This window comes from Monomorium pharaonis, chromosome 1 (genome assembly GCF_013373865.1).
Source record: "Monomorium pharaonis isolate MP-MQ-018 chromosome 1, ASM1337386v2, whole genome shotgun sequence".
In the NCBI taxonomy this organism is placed as follows: Eukaryota; Metazoa; Arthropoda; class Insecta; order Hymenoptera; family Formicidae; genus Monomorium; species Monomorium pharaonis.
In genome coordinates this window covers 3,445,426-3,464,409 of record NC_050467.1, presented here as the reverse complement: position 1 = coordinate 3,464,409, position 18,984 = coordinate 3,445,426, and the positions used below count along the sequence as shown (strand labels likewise).

Below are 18,984 nucleotides of genomic sequence, written 5' to 3'. Positions count from 1 at the left end.
CGACTGGCGCTGGAGCACGACTACCGGCACGGCAGCGGCGGACGTGGCCGTTGGTAGGTACACTCGGCCGTACGCGGCGCTAGTCGGCGCGACTCGGCAAGTCGGCCGCCGAGTCGCGCCGACTAGCGCCGAGTACCGCCGAGTGTACCTACCAACGGCCACGTCCGCCGCTGCCGTGCCTGCCGTCATGTTTCTTCGTGCTCCAGCGCCGGTCAAACGTGGTCAGACGTTCCGTTAACTCCGTGCGTGTTTCGCGTATTCAGAATTCGAATTGTGCAGGTACAGTCGTACAGTGTTGTGTTGAGAATGCCGTCGCGCTAGCAAACGACACGCGAGTCGTAGCAGAGTCGTATGTGTAAAGCGCGGCGTCGTGCGTTAGGTTCGGTTTCGAGTAAAGTGTCGCGTGTGCGTTCAAGCAAATAAGTGTTTGCTCGAAGGGGATACGTTCGGTAGAACGTCGGTCGTACCAATGAAACTACTAGTCGTCGCGTAATCATACAGAGATACAAAACTCTGAGAGCGAATTGATTTACTTCTGTTCAGTGTGTCTTGACGTGTCGTACTTTTAACGTATTTTTTCAAATGTAACGGTCGCGCCAAATTCTCACGCACGGTTTACGTTTTACTCGTGTGCGATATATTATCTGTAATATCGGGAGTGCCGAATGAAGTATCGGGCGATCGTTATTAATGTGAGGATTCGGGAATAGCAGGATGATGTCAGCAGAAAGCAGCATCCTGCAATCCTGGAGCGATTCGGTATTCTGGAAAAGGAATGTAGCAGTAGCATCAGCAGCAGGAGCAGCGACAGCAATCGGTGAGTGAATTTTTATCAAGTCAATTAATTGAATTTATATCATGTATATGTGGTATTGCACATTTATAGAACACGATTATGCACATTTGCATAACACAGATTTAAAGTATGAATGCATATAATTGTAAAATTTATGGGTATAGCATGAAACAAAACCAAATAAACGTGGACATAGCACAGAAGAGACCCAAAAAGTCATGCACATTATCTACGGGATTCATAGATATTTGACTACATAGTTCAATGTGCACATTTTGTGCACATAGAGGCGCTGATGGATGAAAACGCCTAAAACGACGCGATATATGACCGCTCTCAGGGCTCGAAATCGCAACGCAAGTCGCAACATAGCAGAGAATACATGGAACATAACCTGACATAACCTGGCAGAATTTGCCTGCTTGAATCTATCCGTTGTTATAGTGTCGCATAAAAGTAAAATCTGTGAACACCGCAACTAGTTTTATGCATTTTGCATACTGACAAAGAGTGAATTAATCAAGAGAGATAAAGAGAAATCGCAAAATGTCACATGGAAAAGGTGAGTCGTTGATCGCAATTATGCGATGCTGCGAATTATCTCGTTTCGTCTTTGTTGTCAATAAATATCGATCCCACGTGAAAACATAACAGCTGATGATGAGCCTGCACTTGAAAGTTTGTGATCAGCAGTGGTCGACTTCTAAAGAGTTTAAAGATTAATTAATTTTAAAATTAAAAGATCTTTTCAAACTATTTATTTTTGAGTTTTTAAAGAAAGTGGATTATATCATTGCTATGAATTGCTCAGTCGGAAAAATTCAAAATTAAAGATAAAAGGAGTTATCTTGTTTTTTAATAATAGATATATTTCAATATTTTTGTTTTATCGCGAACTTAATACATATAATATTAATTGAAACATGTAAAGCTTTGTTTTAATATTGATGGCAGTTTGATTTTGCTATATATAAACATATGTGTATTTACCTATTCCTTCAAATAATTATATCAATGGATTGCAATATATTGTCTTCTCACATTTGTGTTACTTGCAGGAGGTAGAAGAAGCCGTAAATATCATGATAAAGACAAAATCAATTTGGGTGACAAAGGTAGAAAAGTGATAGAAGACATAGACGAGAACAGTCATGTGGTGCAACAATTCCATATTTACGCGGCCGAATTAGACGCCAAGCACGATCGTTATGAGAGAATCTTCAAGATCAATCGGGACGTGGGCATCGAGAGCAAGAGGATCATCTTTCTCTTGCACACCATTGACAAGGAGAGCAAACGAAGCGCTGTACTAGAAGCAGCCAAGACAAGACTGGACAGCGTAGCGCAGAAGTTCTTCCGAAATATCGCGAGTGAGCTGAATGGGCAGGATGCCTATCAATATCACCGGGCCTATCGCGGTGGTCTGGAAGAATACATAGAGGCGCTCTCGTTCCATGAGTATCTACAGAATGCTGGTATTCAAAACTGTACCAGCCTGGAAAAGGCATTGACGTATCGCGACACCCCATCTCCAGCTGATTTGCCAGAGGAGCAGGATACCTCCAAGATGATGCAAGTCATGGTCACACCAACGGACTATATTCTGGGAATAGCTGATCTGACTGGAGAATTGATGCGAAAGTGTATCAATAACTTGGCGATAGGTGACGTAACCAGTTGTTATCACACATGTGACTTTGTCAGAAAAATATACATAGCCTTCTTAGGATACGCCAGTGTAGTGCACAACAACGAGGTGAACAAGAAGATCATCACGCTCAAGCACAGCCTGACTAAAATGGAGAACGCGTGTTACACTATCAAAGTGCGAGGATCTGAAATACCGAAGCACATGCTGGTCGATATGGCCATCGCGGCAGCCGAGGACTACGTCACAGAAGACGACGAGGGATACCAGGCGTTTTAATATATGACAGCCCAGATTATATAACTCAGATTATTTATTTTTTAATAATTTTTAATTTACTGTAACTTATCAATTTGATGCGAGACGAAAGTAATCAATAGCGTTTAATTTGATAATTATTGATATAATCGAAAACTAATTGATAAAACTTTTTCGATATATCTTCGATTATTTCATATAATTTCACAAAGATTATATAATGTAAGATACGAACGTTTTGAAGAGTTTGTAACACACTAGATTATTTTAACCATTATTTAGAAAGGTATTATTTTCATTACGTATCAGCTTAGACTGCGTTTCGATATTCACTGCCGATATTGAAAATCTACAGTGTATGTGACGTAAACCATAGATTTTCAGTACTGGCAGTGAATATCGGAATGCAGCCTTAATATGCTGATAATTTTCATTTGTTATAATCAGAGTAATATATACTGGTAATTTTCATTAATTTGACTATGTTATAACAGAGTAATACTTTCCGACACACCAAAGAACAATGTCGGTTGTGATATATTATTAACGTTTTTATATATTTCTCTTCAAATAAAACGTATAGAAAATATATATGTAGGTACAGTATTTTAAATCCGCATATATAAAAATAAATATTTCCGTAACAAAATAGATCTGTACATCGCAGACACATTTATAATTTAGACATATTAGCATTAGCACAGAGAAGATCTTCATTAATTTCTGTCATCCGGTTGTGCCATCCTCTAACTCGCTCCCCCCGTCCCACTCGTCTGAACTCTCCGTATATACGGACGGTTCATAATCGGACTCATCGATGGACTCCTCCATGGACGAATCCGTTTCGGACGTGTTGTCGACGACCACTGGGTGCACGGGGGTGGCGGCTCTGCGATTGCGACGCGGCACGACCGTGTGCTTGAATTGCGCCCTGTGCTGCGGGTTTTTACGATAACACTTGACGCCGTACGGACACTCCTTCCGGTCGTTGATGTCATCGTAATCAGAATCGTCCGGGTGACTGTAGTTATTCTTGTGATTGGGATTCTTCCTGCGAACGAGTTTAAAGGTGTTTTATGCTTCTGGTCAAAACTACATGGTATTTTGACAGAATTATTTTGAGAAATTGATTGAACTGTATGTGCGTTGTCCCTTACCGATAACATCGAGCGCCATATCTACACTTTTCTCTAGGGACTCTGTTAAGATTCGACACACTTGCTTGATCTCTAGGCGTAGCAACAGGAGGCTGAGGATCATTTGGTGTAACCGCTTCAATCTGATCACTGAAGTGCGCGTCACAATCCCATTTGATCTTCTTGCCTGGTCCGCCATTTGTTGTGGCTTTACTCGTTAAATTGATATTCTTTGTTTTTCGCTTCCTGTTCTTACTCTCATGCTCAACAAGAGACTCAGTTACATCCTGAGAGTCCGTTGACATTTTTGCGGAACTCGTCGCGGGCATATCGCTTGCCTCTGGCGAGCTAAAAAATGAAAATAAACATGTTGAAGATATTATATTCTAATCGTCAAATATTTCTGCTTTTTTGTACTTGGAGTAAAACCTTGTGGGATGAACTGGAACAGCTGCGTCTCCATGCTCCTCATTTCCATTAACGGAACAGTTTTTATGCTCATCTGGTGGATCCTTGTCATGAAGAGTGCAATCCGAAGATTCGTTAGAGGACACAACAACAGCCTCCATGCTAGACAGTAGGGTCTTCTTGCTGTCCACTTCATTGTTCAAATCTTCCTGATCGACCTGAAATGCAGAGAAGCAAAGAATAAGAAAAATCACTCAAAATTCTTTTCTAATGTCAATGACAGTCTCCGTACTTTTCTCTCTGATGCCTGATCACCTTCCTGCATTGTGTCTGGCACTGAGATGATCTTGAACCAACATTTGTCGGGTAGCAAAGAGCAAACGTCACCTGGTTTTATCGGTACGCTGCTTCCATATTTAAGAGATTGCCATCGTGCGCATCCAACAGGTTTCATGTAACATGGTGCCACCTAAAACTGGAAAATGATCTCTATAGAATACTGATACTGTCAACTGATACAGCACAAAGCTATTCTTATTGTTGGGGTGCATTCGGGAAATACATTTAGATAACTCTGATATGCATGTGCAATAACATAAATTAACCTAAAATTATCTGGATAAACTCCAAATGCACAGCCATTGAAAATAATGAAAATATAAATAAGCTATCATACACTGTCATATAATTGTACGAAAGCTATTGTAAGATTATAAATTTATTGTCGTTACGTGTTATCAACTGAATTATCAGAAATTATCGGTGTGTTATTATCGGTGTGTGCCAAATGATAAGGGAATATGCGAAACGGGAGACCTTACCGGAGTAATCGTCATTTCATCGTTGGGCGACAGGTTGATGTACGCCGCGTGTTTGAGCACCTGGCCGTCGTTGCACTGTAATAATGGTAAGGCTCGTTAAGTTTCGCCATTACACATGTGAGAATCAATCCGTCAATAAATAATAAATTTCATCGGCACCATCGATGAACCGATCAATGAAAAAAATTGCCGGCATACCGTCGTATTTACTGTTGACTCGAACTCGAAACTCGAAGTCGCTCTGCCTTTCAATTTGCTGCTATTCGTCTCTTTATCTTATCCGTATATTTTATTGATAAGACAATTGTAAAGATCACAGATCACCATCGATTCAACATGTGGTCACACGTAATTTCGAAGCACTCGACAACATCAAAAATTTACTACGCCGCACAATAGTCGAGCGAGTCGTCGACGAAACGTAGCACAAAAAATCGTGGGTAAATTTGTGCCCTCGGAGATAATTAAAGAACGCCGACATTATCGACCACATCCAATAGCATCTTCGAACTCGAAAATTGCGTCTCATAAATGAATTTTTAATAAAACTTGCAATTTATTCATGTTTAGCCGTATGAAAATTTATCATATAATTTGTTTGAATTTTTTGTAAATATCAGAATTTCTGTCTATAAAGTTTAGAAAATTTCTTAGATCTCTTATACGAATTGAAACATTTTTCATAAATACTAAGAAAGTTGATAGCTTTTTCTTTAGAATTTTTTATATTATCTTCGATAATTGTCGGATATATACATCCTTACATATAAAAGTTTTTGTTTCTAAAGTATTTCTGAAGTGTTCCAGTTTGTACAAAAATTCTGATAAAAATTATTAGAGTAACGTCAATCTCAGGGATTTGACGTCACAATTCAACGTTATCATTCGCATTTAAATCATCGCTTCGACGACTCGCTCCCACGCTACACTCGCTAAATGCGCGATAAAATTTTCGATGAAGACCGATAAGTATTTTTTATAGCTGTGATGCAGTTACAATCACAAATCCGTTACCGGCTATCATTGGCACATGTAATGTTCGCATACCCATCAACGTGATGAAACATTTATGTCCCCACGTGTATATTTTCCGCGAGAGTCAACGCGGTAAACTTCGAAACTCCCGTGAGCGTAATGACTCATCCAGCAAAAACGATAGCACGGATAATCTTGGCGTGTCAGCTTTATCCTTTCGCACGCGCCAAGTGCAATCTGAATCACGAGAGGAATATTTAATGTCGCTTTATCTCAACCCAGATTAAGTTCGGATTGAATTCGAAGAGTCCGAGATAGAATTTTCTGTCGACCTTTAGATTTAGGCCGCTTGCGAGTTTTTGTTTGTCCGGAAATAATACCTTCTTCGTTCGGAACGACATTTCTCATTTTGACGTTTTGATTAAATATCTTTGTAAAAAATTATATTACGCAACTCACTCCTGTCGCGGCTCCGCGGCCGATGATGTTGTTGCCGACCAGCAAATTTGCTTTCTGCACAAGATCGTTGTCCACTCGTACGATTTGTAGTTTCTTCGTCATGATGATTAATCTAATAGATAAATTAAAAGGTCGCAAGACATTTTGGGACTGTTGGCAGAAAAAATTTCCTTGTCGCTTTGACAGGAAAAAATTGCGCAATGATTCGCGACAGACCAACTTCGGAGTCCTCGGACACAGTTGACGATTGCGAAATTACGAATAAATTCTCTCTCTAATGTTATTAACATTTTTTTTTAATACAAGAAGAAAGAAATCTCTTGATATTTTAATTTTGAACTCAATGGTCGATACTCATAGTCCAATTTTCAAGATCTTAAGTTCAATCATAAAAGTAATCTTAAGATTTTATCTAAGTAATAAAATAATGGTTCAGCGTTTCAATATTGTACTTAAGATAATCTTAAATACAAAATGAGGCAAAGAATATAGGTCTAGCAGTTCTTTTTTAAATAAAAAAGAACTTAATTTTCTCTTTTCTGTCGCATCAAATTTTAACAACGGATTAAAAATCAAGACGAAGATAAATCACTCTGTACGGTTACGTTGTTAATTCTGAATTTAAATATAAATATTTATAAAGAGCTCCGAATAAAGATTTAATAATTTAATTAATTTGCAAGACGATCGCGCCGGAGGAGGAGGACGTATTCCACGAGAAGGAGGGAGAAAATAATCGAATGCAGGATGGATGAAAAGTTATACAAGCGTTTAACAATGAAATGTCTTTTTTCATTTACAATTACAAAGAATGTACACGCTTATAAACAAACAAAGAGAAATGCGCCGAGAAGTTACAGTACAGATCTGACGCGATGCCATAAAGCTCTTTGCGTGGAAAGGTCGTTTCTCATAAAAAACTGCCGGAGAGATGCTAGACTCGGTTATTCGTCGGTGCGTCGAAGGATGCTATAATACGATCAAGCTGGACGCCAATCGCCGCTATCATATCGCCACGTACATCCGAATTAAGCACCGCTATTACGCGCGATTTTTCTCTCTTTTTTTTTACATCCCTCCATCGTCGTTCCTTCCCGCGAGAAATTGCGGACAATAACACGCAATTGTGTCGACCGGCGCGGCGGTGCAATGTAAATGTCACTTTGCATTTGTACATAATTCGATAACCTCGAGAGATTAGCGGAGGGGGAACAACCGAGAAAATCATCTCGCAGCCGTGAAAGCGGAAGGAAGTGTCGCGTGGTAAAATACGGCACATCTGTCCTCCTGTTTTCAAGCCGCGAAATGACGCTATGGTTGATCCGTGCTCAAGTAAATCAAACAGGTGTTCCTTCGCCGCCCCAAAATGCCTCTGACAAGAGATGTATAATTTAGGCAGGAGGAGGAGAAAACGTCTCGCTTTCAACGCGCTATTCAAAATTCTCTCCTTGCTCCTGCATAAGCGTTATTTCTTCCAGTTAAGGTTGATCTACAGTGTGCCCCTTGTTTCTTGTTTCTACCTGCCTTTGCCTATTATCTTTCTGTCTCTTCGCAGTATTGTTTTATCGAAATTAGCGAGATAAAAGTTAACGAAGAGACCGCAGCCGAAAGAGACAAGAAACCGCGTGATAAGAAACACAATTGTTGATAAAATAGTGCGCGAGGAGATAAAAAGATAATAGGAAGAAGCAAAAAGCAAAGAGCGCATTATAGATTGGTCTTAAAAATACCGGATCCAAATTTTTGTTTAAGAAACAACGAACAAAGAATTTTTTTTCATCTTTTACGATACTTTAATAGTACGTCGTTTTCCAGAATATAAAGAAATAATAATACGTCTATCATGGTTTCTTTAAAATAATGGTTTTGGATGCGGTTTACTGCTCTCAGTAATAAACCATGTGTCTCCTACCTTAGCGACACTTTGGAAGGCGAGGTCGTTATTAAATCGTTCGTAAGTGTCACCTGTGACTTATTACAGAATAGCGCGACTCATTAACGTGATTTACAGTGTCGCGATGATTTGCGTTATTTTTGTCTTAGACGAGGGAAAATTTTCTGCTCCTTACGCGACGGCGAGAACGTCATGTTGCGCAGGTCCAGGGGAAACCCGGCTGTCGTCGAGACTACTGTCTTCTGCCGGGGTCGCATCTGCGAAATCAATTAAACACATATCTCGTCTATTAGAAGCGCAGTGGACTCCCGAACGCGATCCATACCCGTGCGCGGAAGATATAAAATCGCGAGCCCTCCAATCGCTTTGAACACACGTCGTTAAAATCTCACCTCTTCGCGCACGCGTCCACCCCATGCAGAAAACCCGAAAACCCCATTCAACCTCGTTGATCGGCGAGCTTTTCGTCCGTCTAGAGACCGAGGTGCGGAGACCGAGGACGCATTTCCCCACCGGGGAATCCATCGTCGATCGCAGAATCTCTCTCTTGCCATTTAGCTTACGAAATAGGAACTTTGTAGATCGCGGTCTTCTCCGCGAGGAAGGATAAACTTGAAGGAATCGGTAGGTTCGTTACGAAGCTATGAGTTGATGAATTTTTTAACTAGGAAATTGAACTGCCGAGTCCTCTGCCCTTTAATCTTCTAGACAGACAAGATAATAGATGAGAAAAAAAACTTGATTCCTTATATATATAGCTCGGTATTAAGATGAGTTACATAAGCTTCTTGTCTCTGCAGTCACAGTTCAATTATATCATTCGGCTAGTATAAACGGGAGGAGATAACGAGAGATCTCCTCGCGATTAGATCACCGATGCGATTGGGGATCTCTGCGTTGATTCGTTCAAGTTCATCCGTTCCTTTTCTCGCAGAATCGTTAGATGAATAGTAGGTCTGATGTGTCGCAGGCCGGCTTCGTTTGTTGTCTATAATAAGTAAGAAACTAATCAGCGGTCACGTCTGTCGTCCGCAAGTCCGATTGTCCGTTTCGGCGGAAATGATTCCTGGAAGTGATTTTCATCTCAGCTTGGATCTCATTTGCCAAGTGTTTGTCGTCATGTAGTAGCACACATATCACAGCATACCTTTAGCGAGCTTGCACTTGAAATAAAATAATAATATCATGCCGCCGTGCATTGTAGGGCGAGGTAACCCACCAGTTGCGAGAGCGAAAATCGGAGTCGAGAAACAGAAAGTCTTATCGCATCGACCCTCTTATCGGTATGATATATCAGTGTCCCGATAAAGAATTTCTGGTGCGTACATTGTATATTACGTGAACGAGAACGTGGTGTCGTTGAACATTAAAGAATTCAGGCTTGACGTAAGAGAAGCTGCAGATATACACGGAAATCTATTAGGAAGGCTAAACGGTATCTCATTTTTACATGGAAGGAGTATAGAAAAAAATATTCTTTGTGTAAATTCCTCTTTGTACTTCGTGTGGTATGAAATTGTCAATTCAAACTGTCAACGAAACGCATAAGTTTCCGCTGCCCTACAGCCTCTTCTTGCGTCGAATTTTTTATCCGGTGAATAAAATTCAAATAAATTCGGTGCTGCGTTGAATTATTGCGTAGATATACATATAAATTAAAGAGCCTCGTTGTGTAAAAAGCCCGAAAATATAATAACAATAGATGCTTAATTTCTGAATCTCATAGCAATGTTCCTTCGTGATCGAAGCTAATCGACGAAATGAGCCGCCGGAAACGGACAGCTGATCTACAATAAATGTAAATTAAACGTCATACTTCGTGAATGCAATATAAATCCTATGTATTTATATGTAAATTAAAAACTAGTATCGCCTTGCGGAATATCTCCTTCGAAGTATAATCGATCGAAATGAAGCACTGAGAGTAATAGAGACCCAAGTCACAATTTTTAACAAAAAAAACTTTTTAACAAAGCAACTTCTATCGGGGAATGGCGTCCTCTGGCTGCCTTTGCGGCTGTCCAAGCGACGAAACGAAGGACCGTGTAAAACGTGGTAGGACGTTCGTTACTATAACGAACGTATGCGTCTCGTAAACGTATGCGTTATTCAGGCAATTCGATCTATGGCATCGCAATGAACAAAAGTTAGCGAGTCACTTATATGAGCTATTAGAATATATGTTAGATGTAGACTATTCTTTCTGGCCTAGAACTCACTTCGTGGCTTAGGTCTATATAATTTCAACGCTTCAAATAATAAATAACGCGATTTCTGTGTCGTCACCACGCGTTTCACCAGTTGAAACACGCGCATATTACGAAATTTTTATTTATTGGAATGATACAACGCATTTGTCACGATCATCGGGCATACACACGTGTATGTATGTACATGTATACACAGATTGCTTTCAGCTCATGGGTCTTCCCTCCCCCTCCCTGGGGGAAAGGAAGGCCGCGTGGTCGCGTAACGTCGCCACGACGCTGTCGAGGAAAGGAAAGAAAGAGGAAGAGGAAATGATATGCACCGGAAGAGCGGTTTATATCGAAACGAAAGCGCTGTATACGTGTGTGCATGGGTATCTTTTTAAGCGTTAAGCCGCGCGTGAACTGCACTCCGTAAGACGTAGGCGAATTAAAAGGAATATTCCTGAAGAAATCCATCTTGTATGCGAGCTTGAAACTCTAATCTTCGAAATTGAGTATTAGCTTCGGTATCCCTAAACTCCCGCCACTTCTCTTTTCACTCATTCTATCTTTTTATATACGTTCCGTTTCGTGCATGATGCGCATAATGTATTGTTCATTCTCGTTTAACGTTTTAAAAAACAAGGATGAACGATGCAACATGCGTATCATGCGTGAAACAGAACGCATCTTATATTTATCTTTGATTCTTGTTCAAACTTAAGGTATGCTATTCAAATTTTTCTTCCGCCATTCAAAGATGTCATTAACATTAGATCCATCAAAGCAGTCAAATAACTGTTTGCAATTTTTTATCGAATTTTATAGCGATCCATTATTTAAGATTTTCCGTGATTTTTATGGCAATATATATTAATATAATTAAATTGATTCAATGTATTTTCTCCATTCAACTTTTTTTCAATGATATATCTAGACAGTAGAAATAGATACGTGTTAATCGTCGATAGGTCTAATGTTAAGGATTGGCGATTAAAAAAGACGCGCCGCAATTTCATGGTCGAAAATCCGCGATTAAATTCAATCTCACGGAGACGGATCCTCCACGGATTCCCAATTTAATTCGTCCGCTTCTTCGACGAACGACGAATTCGAGCTGGAACCGCTCGCTCAAACCGTACCAGAGTAACTCTCGCTCGGCCAGACGTAGTATAGGTGACGTCGGCGTGCGTACGCCTGCTGGAGTTGCGCCTCGGACGTCCGCGACGATCCCTGCGGTTCCTGATGATCTCGTGGTGGACCGGCGTCGGTGTCCGGCTCTGGCTATACTATGGTACCGCCGCCTTCCACCGGACTGACCACGTGGAGAGCGGCGCCGCCGACCTGGCTGATCCCTGACTGAAATTAAAGACAACGCGAACCACACGTTGATACACGCCGACACGAGTAACACGCTTCTGATTACCTAAATCATCTAATAAAAACGCGCGCTATTCCCAAGAAGTTTGCGTTCTCGTGTAAGAACGAATCCCATTACGAGTAGCTTATGCCTTTATCAAAATCAGAAATTTGTATTTTCAATCAATGAGGTTAAACAAGATTTACAATTAAATAATTAAATAATCCAACGCGTATAATTCTTTCTTTTTTATCGTTATGAAAACTTGTCGGGAATAATGCAAATCTAGCAAAATATAAAGAAAAAGAGAAAGAGTGCGTGAGAGCAGAGCGATATGCAATTTGAGGTATAAAATTCAGAAGCGCCTCCGAGAGGTATCTCGACAAAAACATGTGTAAATAATTCGAGCGTGTACACTATTCTACTTTCATGACAAGATCCGATCAAGCGGTAAATGAAGCAAAATAGAACGGAAAATGATAAGTCATACGTACCATGCGATAACTCAGGGAAGTCTCATCCACGATATTCTCTTGCATCAGCCAAAGCGTGGTACAGAACATTAATCTTTCCGATCAATCAAAAGTGAGAAAAAAGGAATTAATGCTTCATCGGCCTTAAGAAATAAGCGCAAGCATCGCGTCCGATTTAAAAATGATAAAAGACGCGCTATTAAAATTATAAGTCGCGCTATAAAAAGAAACAACGCACGCTGTAATGACTTTGATCACGGTACTCTCCGCAATTAGTTACGTATTTTGCAGCGTTGGCCAAAAGCGTGAAAGACTCGCTTTCATTAAATCGTATACATACATCATACAAATATAATTCGCGTAATTTGGTGATTCGCAACAGGAACAGATTAAAAAATGTTCCTTTGAACACTCGATAAGTAATTGCGTTGCGGTATTTGTAATTTTAATACATAAACTAGTTTAACTGATCGCAATTTAATGAGGCTGCCCCATACTTTTGGTCAAAGTTGTTAAATGAAAAGGTGAGAGTGTGGGATATTCTCGTGATACAAATGCTCTATGCAAAACGCCCAGGAAACACTATTCGAGTCCTAATATTGGGACCTAATACTGTCTATAACATAAAAAAGAAAAGAGAAGAAAAAAAGACATGCGATATTCTTGGCAACTCATAAACATTGTCTTACATGTGTCACCATACATATGCATGTATGCGTGTCGCACAAAAGACTTCCCGGCCGTTCTCCCTGGAGCTTCTGCATTGCACTTGCATTGACTGAACAAAATTTCAACAAGCGGGAAGCAAGCAGCGATCGTTCATTCAAATTTTCGCTTTATTGTACAACAAGGCAAAATTCATTGTTTTCAACAAAGGATATTAAATGTTCTCGCATCACGTATTGTAAGTTTGACATATGACAAGTTTGGCTAAATAATTTTCTTTCGTTGACTCTCTATCAATGATCGGCTAAAGCTAAATAACACTTTACAGAAGATAGAAAGAAGGTTTTTCTTCAATAAAGGGGCCTGCCCTGACGAGACCTCATAGGGCTCAAACAACATTGCTCTCGAGGATGCAAAACCAAAAACATAAATATATCAATAAACATTCGATCTCTATCCTATAGCTCGCGTAATTCTGCAATATTCATTGCGAGAATATATCTTGACCAGACCTTCATTAGGCACAGATATCGATGAGACAGCCTATACTATGAATGAACTTTAAGCCCATACTGTGTCTTTTCATTTGCAGCGCATGCACTAATCAGGTATTATAGAATTGATAACATCTAAATAAAAGATATATTAAAGCTCCTCTGTTTCTCGCAAAGAATATATTAACAAAAATATATTAATGCATCCGAAAAAACAAAACAGATACCATAGTGTGTGTGTGCGCGCTCTACACTACTTAATTTGAAATGTCTATTTTCATGCATTTCGAGTAAATAGACTTGCATTCGAAAATGTTGCAAATTTATCTGATACGGTGGAATGTTCTGAGTAAAAGGCAAGATTATCTGAAAGATGTTTGTTATATGTAGAAATATTAGAAAATATCTAACGGAATTAAAAAAAAAATGCCTCATGGAATTTAAAACTGAGGGCCCAACACAATAAATATACTTTAAACTACGAACTTGTTCACTCATAGTATCGTCCGTCCATGTACTCTTCTGTAATTATGCACATAATAAACTTAGAGAAAAATACTAAAAAAAATCTTCAATGCTTTCTCTATAATGGCACCTCCCCAATACTAATAGAATTCAAACGCAAGTATACACCCTAAGGTCGTAGACTTAAATGTTGAATGTAGGGACTTTTTAAGATTAAATATATATACTGATTGTAATATAAAACTTAAATACCAGCGACGCGATCGTCGTGTCAAACACCCGGCAAGGTAATACCGAATTTGTCAATATATCTTCTAATACTTCCAAATCAGAACAATTATTTCTCTTCAAGACATCCTCCCGTCACCATGGCAGGCGATAGGAAGACTGTCAGAAAAAAAGAAAAAGAATTACAAGATTTTCCTGTGCTACTTCTATCTCACGATAACATCATTCTAGATTCTAACTCTACGTATATATGTACAGAATTCTCGGATTCTTCGATCAACAGACTCTACTCGATGGACTCTCTAAATAATAACAATTTGGAAATAACGGATTACATCAGAGGTCGTTACATCGCATGGAATTGATATTACTAGTGTAGGGATTGTTGCTATGATGGTGTGATGGCCTGTGCAGGGTGCTGCTTATCGTGAGAGGACCTACCATGTGGCCGGGCCTCGCCCACGTGTACACGTATCCGTCCTGACACGCCGTCACGAAGCAATCTTCCCTAAACACTAATTCAGTCAGTCTCTCGTGCGCCAGCTTCTTGCACACCAGCGGCTCGAGGACCGGGCACTCGTCGAACCTGGGACACCAGGCGGTCCCTATCAACCTCATGGGATCGTCCATCATGGAATTAACCTTTTTACTTCCCGTCCCTACTAAACCACCCCCACCGACACTGTTGTTCAGACTACTACTCGTCGTACTTGTCGTCGAGTTGCCGGTGCCCGCCTTGTCACCACCATTGTTCTGCACAACCGTCGTCGTGCTGTTATTGGCCGTAGTCGCCGTTGCACCGCCGGTGCCGCTACCCCGCATAGTGAGGCTAAAGTTTCTCTTGTGATTATCACCTTTACGCTCGCCGAAGCCAAGACCCGCTAGCCTCTGCGTCAGCGAATTCACGGTTGCAACCGCGGCATTGGTGCTACTGCTATTGTTACTAGTCTCGTTATTACCACTCGCGTTCTCCTTGAAGTTTACATTATTTGAGTTATTATGCTTAGCATTCGAGTTCGAATGGTGATTCGCCGTTGCCGCCGCCCCATTGCCACTACTGAATGTACCCGAAGACGACAAGTTACTGCCGGTACCGCCACTAGTGCTACACGCCGCGGAAGGTCTCTGCTTGGCGCATACCGGCTGTCTCAGCACGTCCTCCGTGATGTCCCATAGGCACAGTTGGGTGTCCTGCGACACGCTGCCTAACCTGTAGCACGTGCCGCCCGACATTCTCAATTCAGAGCCGCAGGAATTACGATTCGAATGGATGCCGCCACCGCCGCCACTTTGCGAGGTAGTAGACAAACGGTGCGACTTCTCGTGGAAGTGATTATGATTGTTGTGCGGCATCGTCGATTCGTCATCCGACCCGCTAAAGTCGGGATCGTGGTCGCCATAAGATGTCGTGTACGGATCGAAGGCGACCACGCTCACCCAGCTGTGGTGACCTTGTCCCCGCGCCACGACCCGCTTCTCGTGGAAGCTCCAGATAGTCACTAAATCGTCCTCGCCGCCCACCACCACGTAACGTCCATCCGGCGACCAGCACACGCATAGAAAACCGCCGAAGTAACTCCTCGCCGAGCCGACCAGCTCCATCGTGTTGTATTGGAAAACACGCAGGAATCCATCCTGCGACACCACGGCCAGGTTCGTGCCGCATGGGCTAAAGGCAAATTCATTTATGCAGCAACCTTCCGCGCCTATCACCCATCGATACAGCGGGTTCCTGGTAGATTTGGTTTTGCAGGTATATATGGCGTATCCATCGCCTGCCTTGAATGACTGGTAGTGTGGCGCAGTGGTACCACAGAGCAACTCTTCGTTATAGAGGTAGAGCTGACCGGAGCTATGAGAGACCAGAAATAGGTTGTTTGAGCCAGGAACCCACTTTATGCACGTCACCTTGCTCTTGTCTATCAGCCTCTGTAATATGAATGTTCCTTATTAAAGAACAAAATTTCCATGTTAAAATAAATTAAAGTTAGTTAATAATGTTACGAAAAAATTTTTAGTATCTCTTAATCTTATCTTGCACTCGAAATTAAGATTTTATAAATATGCGTTTAATATATAAATGATTTGATTAAAATGCTCTCTCTTTCTCTAGAGATAGAAATAAATTGTTATAACACAATCTCAATCTTATAATTGATAACAAAGATAATAAGAAAATAACACTGGTTCATGATTAAAAAATGTAGATATTATTGAAGTATCAAGAATGTGCTTACAAAACGTGACTGTATACAATAGTGAATCATTAGACATTCATTGAGGCCAAAATGTATTTAAAATAGGTGGGATAATTGTGTTTCGCTAAGACCTGCATCTGTCAGAAAGAGACGGTAAAAAGTAATTATGTAATGTTGCTTATATTAAGCTTAATTATTTGATTGAGATATAATTGCATTAGTGCACGGATCTATTGGCATAATCTGAATAATGTGCCACTAATTATTAAGGTACAATCGTCGCAGGATGCAGTGAGTGCGGCGACTAGGCATCCTGTGTAGCATTTATTTCCCCGGCTTATCATGTTTCAATAAGATAACACCGTCAAAAACGGATAAGTGTTGACAGCTATTGTACACATTGCCAAGAGGCTACAGTGGTACTAGCCGCACATAGAGAATACTGTTTAAACTATGAGATTATTTATCTCCATATAAGCCAGTTCACAGATAATGCAGGAAGTCATGAAACGCTCTCTTCAAGAGAGAAAGAGAGGGTGGGCTTTCAAAGATCAAGTGGCTGGTAAAAGTAATGTAATTAGCGTATGCCAAATTTGCTTCTACATACGTCCTCATTGTACAGTTTGCTGAGTTGTGAACTGTCCTTCTTTATCGGATCAATCAGTTGTATCTGTCCAGTGGAGAATCCCACCAGCAATGGAGCGCTGTCGGCTGTGGCTGTTGTTTGATTGAAATTGTGACAGGTTGGATTAGTTCCCTTGTATAACTTCTTGTCTACCGGCTTGTTCAAGTCTACAGCCTGAAACGTTTTAACAATGCGTGAAATTTCTTTCAATAATATACAGTTTACTTTTTTTAATGTGGAAAGCAGTACGTTCTATAGGTTATTTAAATCATTCTTATTTTGAACATTTCGAAGAGACGATTTCAAATGTCTCTGAGAGTTTTTCTAAGAAATTTTCAACAAATTAATTCTGTCAATTTTGTTAATATCTTGCTCATAAATCAACGATTCGATCAATAAATACTAAGAATTGAGATAGCAGTATTATCTGCAATGCTATTTACGCGAGTGGTTTCTAAGAAACGTCACGAGCGTTTACCGTTGGAGAAAGAGAGAAAAAAAGAAGGAAAAAAGGGCGACGATTCAACGCGGGTCGACCCCAGACGAAGCTCTCGACGTCGCGTTCATCGTCGTGCGGAGGGAAACGAGCTTACGTTAGCCGCAAAGATGGACGTCTCGACGTTTGCGAGGTTAGGTCGCGACGACGGCAATCGCGATCGGACGCGTACACACATACGCATATACAGGCAATCCTGGTCCGTCACCAGCCGTCGTCGCGACCGTAGCGCGGGGAAAGGAAACGCGGCTCACCTTCTTGACGCCGCGGTAGACGTAGACGTAGAGCTCCTTGCCGAAATTGAAGCACATTCGGTCACCGAGGCCCTGCGAGCCCGTGGGGTCCGCTGGGTCCGGTAGCGTGACGAAAGATACCCTCACGGACGCGCTGCCCTGGCTGTTGGTGTAGCCGACACGATTCGGTCGCGAGTACTCCGACAGGGTCATCAGCTTGTAGGTGCCCTCCCGCGTGACAAATTGTGTTTTCAGGTCCTCCTTCCCTCCTCCATCCAGCTGCACAGCCATCTTACCAGCAGCAGCAGCAACAGCAGCAGCAGCGGCGCGGTAGAGGAGCTCATCAGACACGCAGGGAAATATCGCACGTAGGCCGCCTTCGTTCTTTCTGGCACGCCACCGTTACTCCACCACCGTGTCGACCACCACCGAGCACAGTCCCACGACGACCAATCGTGCGGAACGTCCGTGCGTCGTCGCCGCCGCCGCCACCGCCGTTCGCCGATCGCCGTCGTCGTCCCCGACTCCTTCGCCGTCGCTCGCGCGTGGCTCCCCTCGCTCGTGCGCCCGTTCGCAGCAGGCAACTTGACGCGCGCGAAGCGAGCTGCTCCGCCGGCGGGGCCGGCCACCGTCGTCGTCGTCGTCGTCGTCGTCGTCGTCGTAGTCGTCGTCGTCGTCGGCCACGACGATTGGCAGAGCCACGCCGGGAAACTGTGCGGACGACCCCGCGGAAAACCCTCGGTTAAACGTCTTTCTCGAACTCTCGCCGGCCGCCTGTGGCTGTGGGCTTAGCTCCGTGGCTCCGTCTCCTTCCTCTCTCGCCTTGTCCCTTCTCGTCTCGCACGACGGCGCGCGAACGCGGATAAGAGCGCCCGAAATACTACTACGAAAGTACGAAACCATACGAAACTGCTCTGCTCGCGTAGTACGCTCGCCGAACCAGTGGCGGCGGGCGGCTCGCGTTCTCAGGTTCGCGTTGTATTCGCTGCTGCCCCACGCGTAAAAAATCTAAATTGCAAGGAATTTAAACGGAAATTGAATAAAAAATAAGCCAAGATGTAAAGAAATATAAAACTTATGAGATATAAATTTGCTTGAGCGTTGTTTAAGAATTATTTATTCAGGTGCTGCAGCATCGTTTACATTTACGCGTATTGTAAAT

At 41.9% G+C, this 18,984-nt stretch overlaps 2 protein-coding genes across 2 annotated transcripts; one reads left to right on the top strand and one right to left on the bottom strand.

Moving 5' to 3' along the window:
* Positions 1 to 1,134: 1,134 nt before the first annotated feature.
* Positions 1,135 to 3,291, top strand: LOC105828817 (translin-associated protein X). Its single transcript, XM_012667339.3, has 2 exons — positions 1,135 to 1,358; positions 1,855 to 3,291. The coding sequence occupies exons 1-2, from the start codon at positions 1,343 to 1,345 to the stop codon at positions 2,721 to 2,723; spliced, it is 885 nt and encodes a 294-aa protein (XP_012522793.2). The 5' UTR covers positions 1,135 to 1,342; the 3' UTR covers positions 2,724 to 3,291.
* Positions 3,202 to 18,149, bottom strand: LOC105828816 (WD repeat-containing protein 20). The gene is made up of 8 exons (XM_028192015.2): positions 17,844 to 18,149; positions 17,076 to 17,267; positions 14,712 to 16,199; positions 5,068 to 5,142; positions 4,539 to 4,715; positions 4,268 to 4,464; positions 3,860 to 4,186; positions 3,202 to 3,753 (listed from the first exon to the last, which is right to left on the bottom strand). Exons 1-8 carry the CDS (start codon positions 18,111 to 18,113, stop codon positions 3,429 to 3,431), a joined length of 3,051 nt encoding a protein of 1,016 aa, XP_028047816.1. The 5' UTR covers positions 18,114 to 18,149; the 3' UTR covers positions 3,202 to 3,428.
* Positions 18,150 to 18,984: the final 835 nt, after the last annotated feature.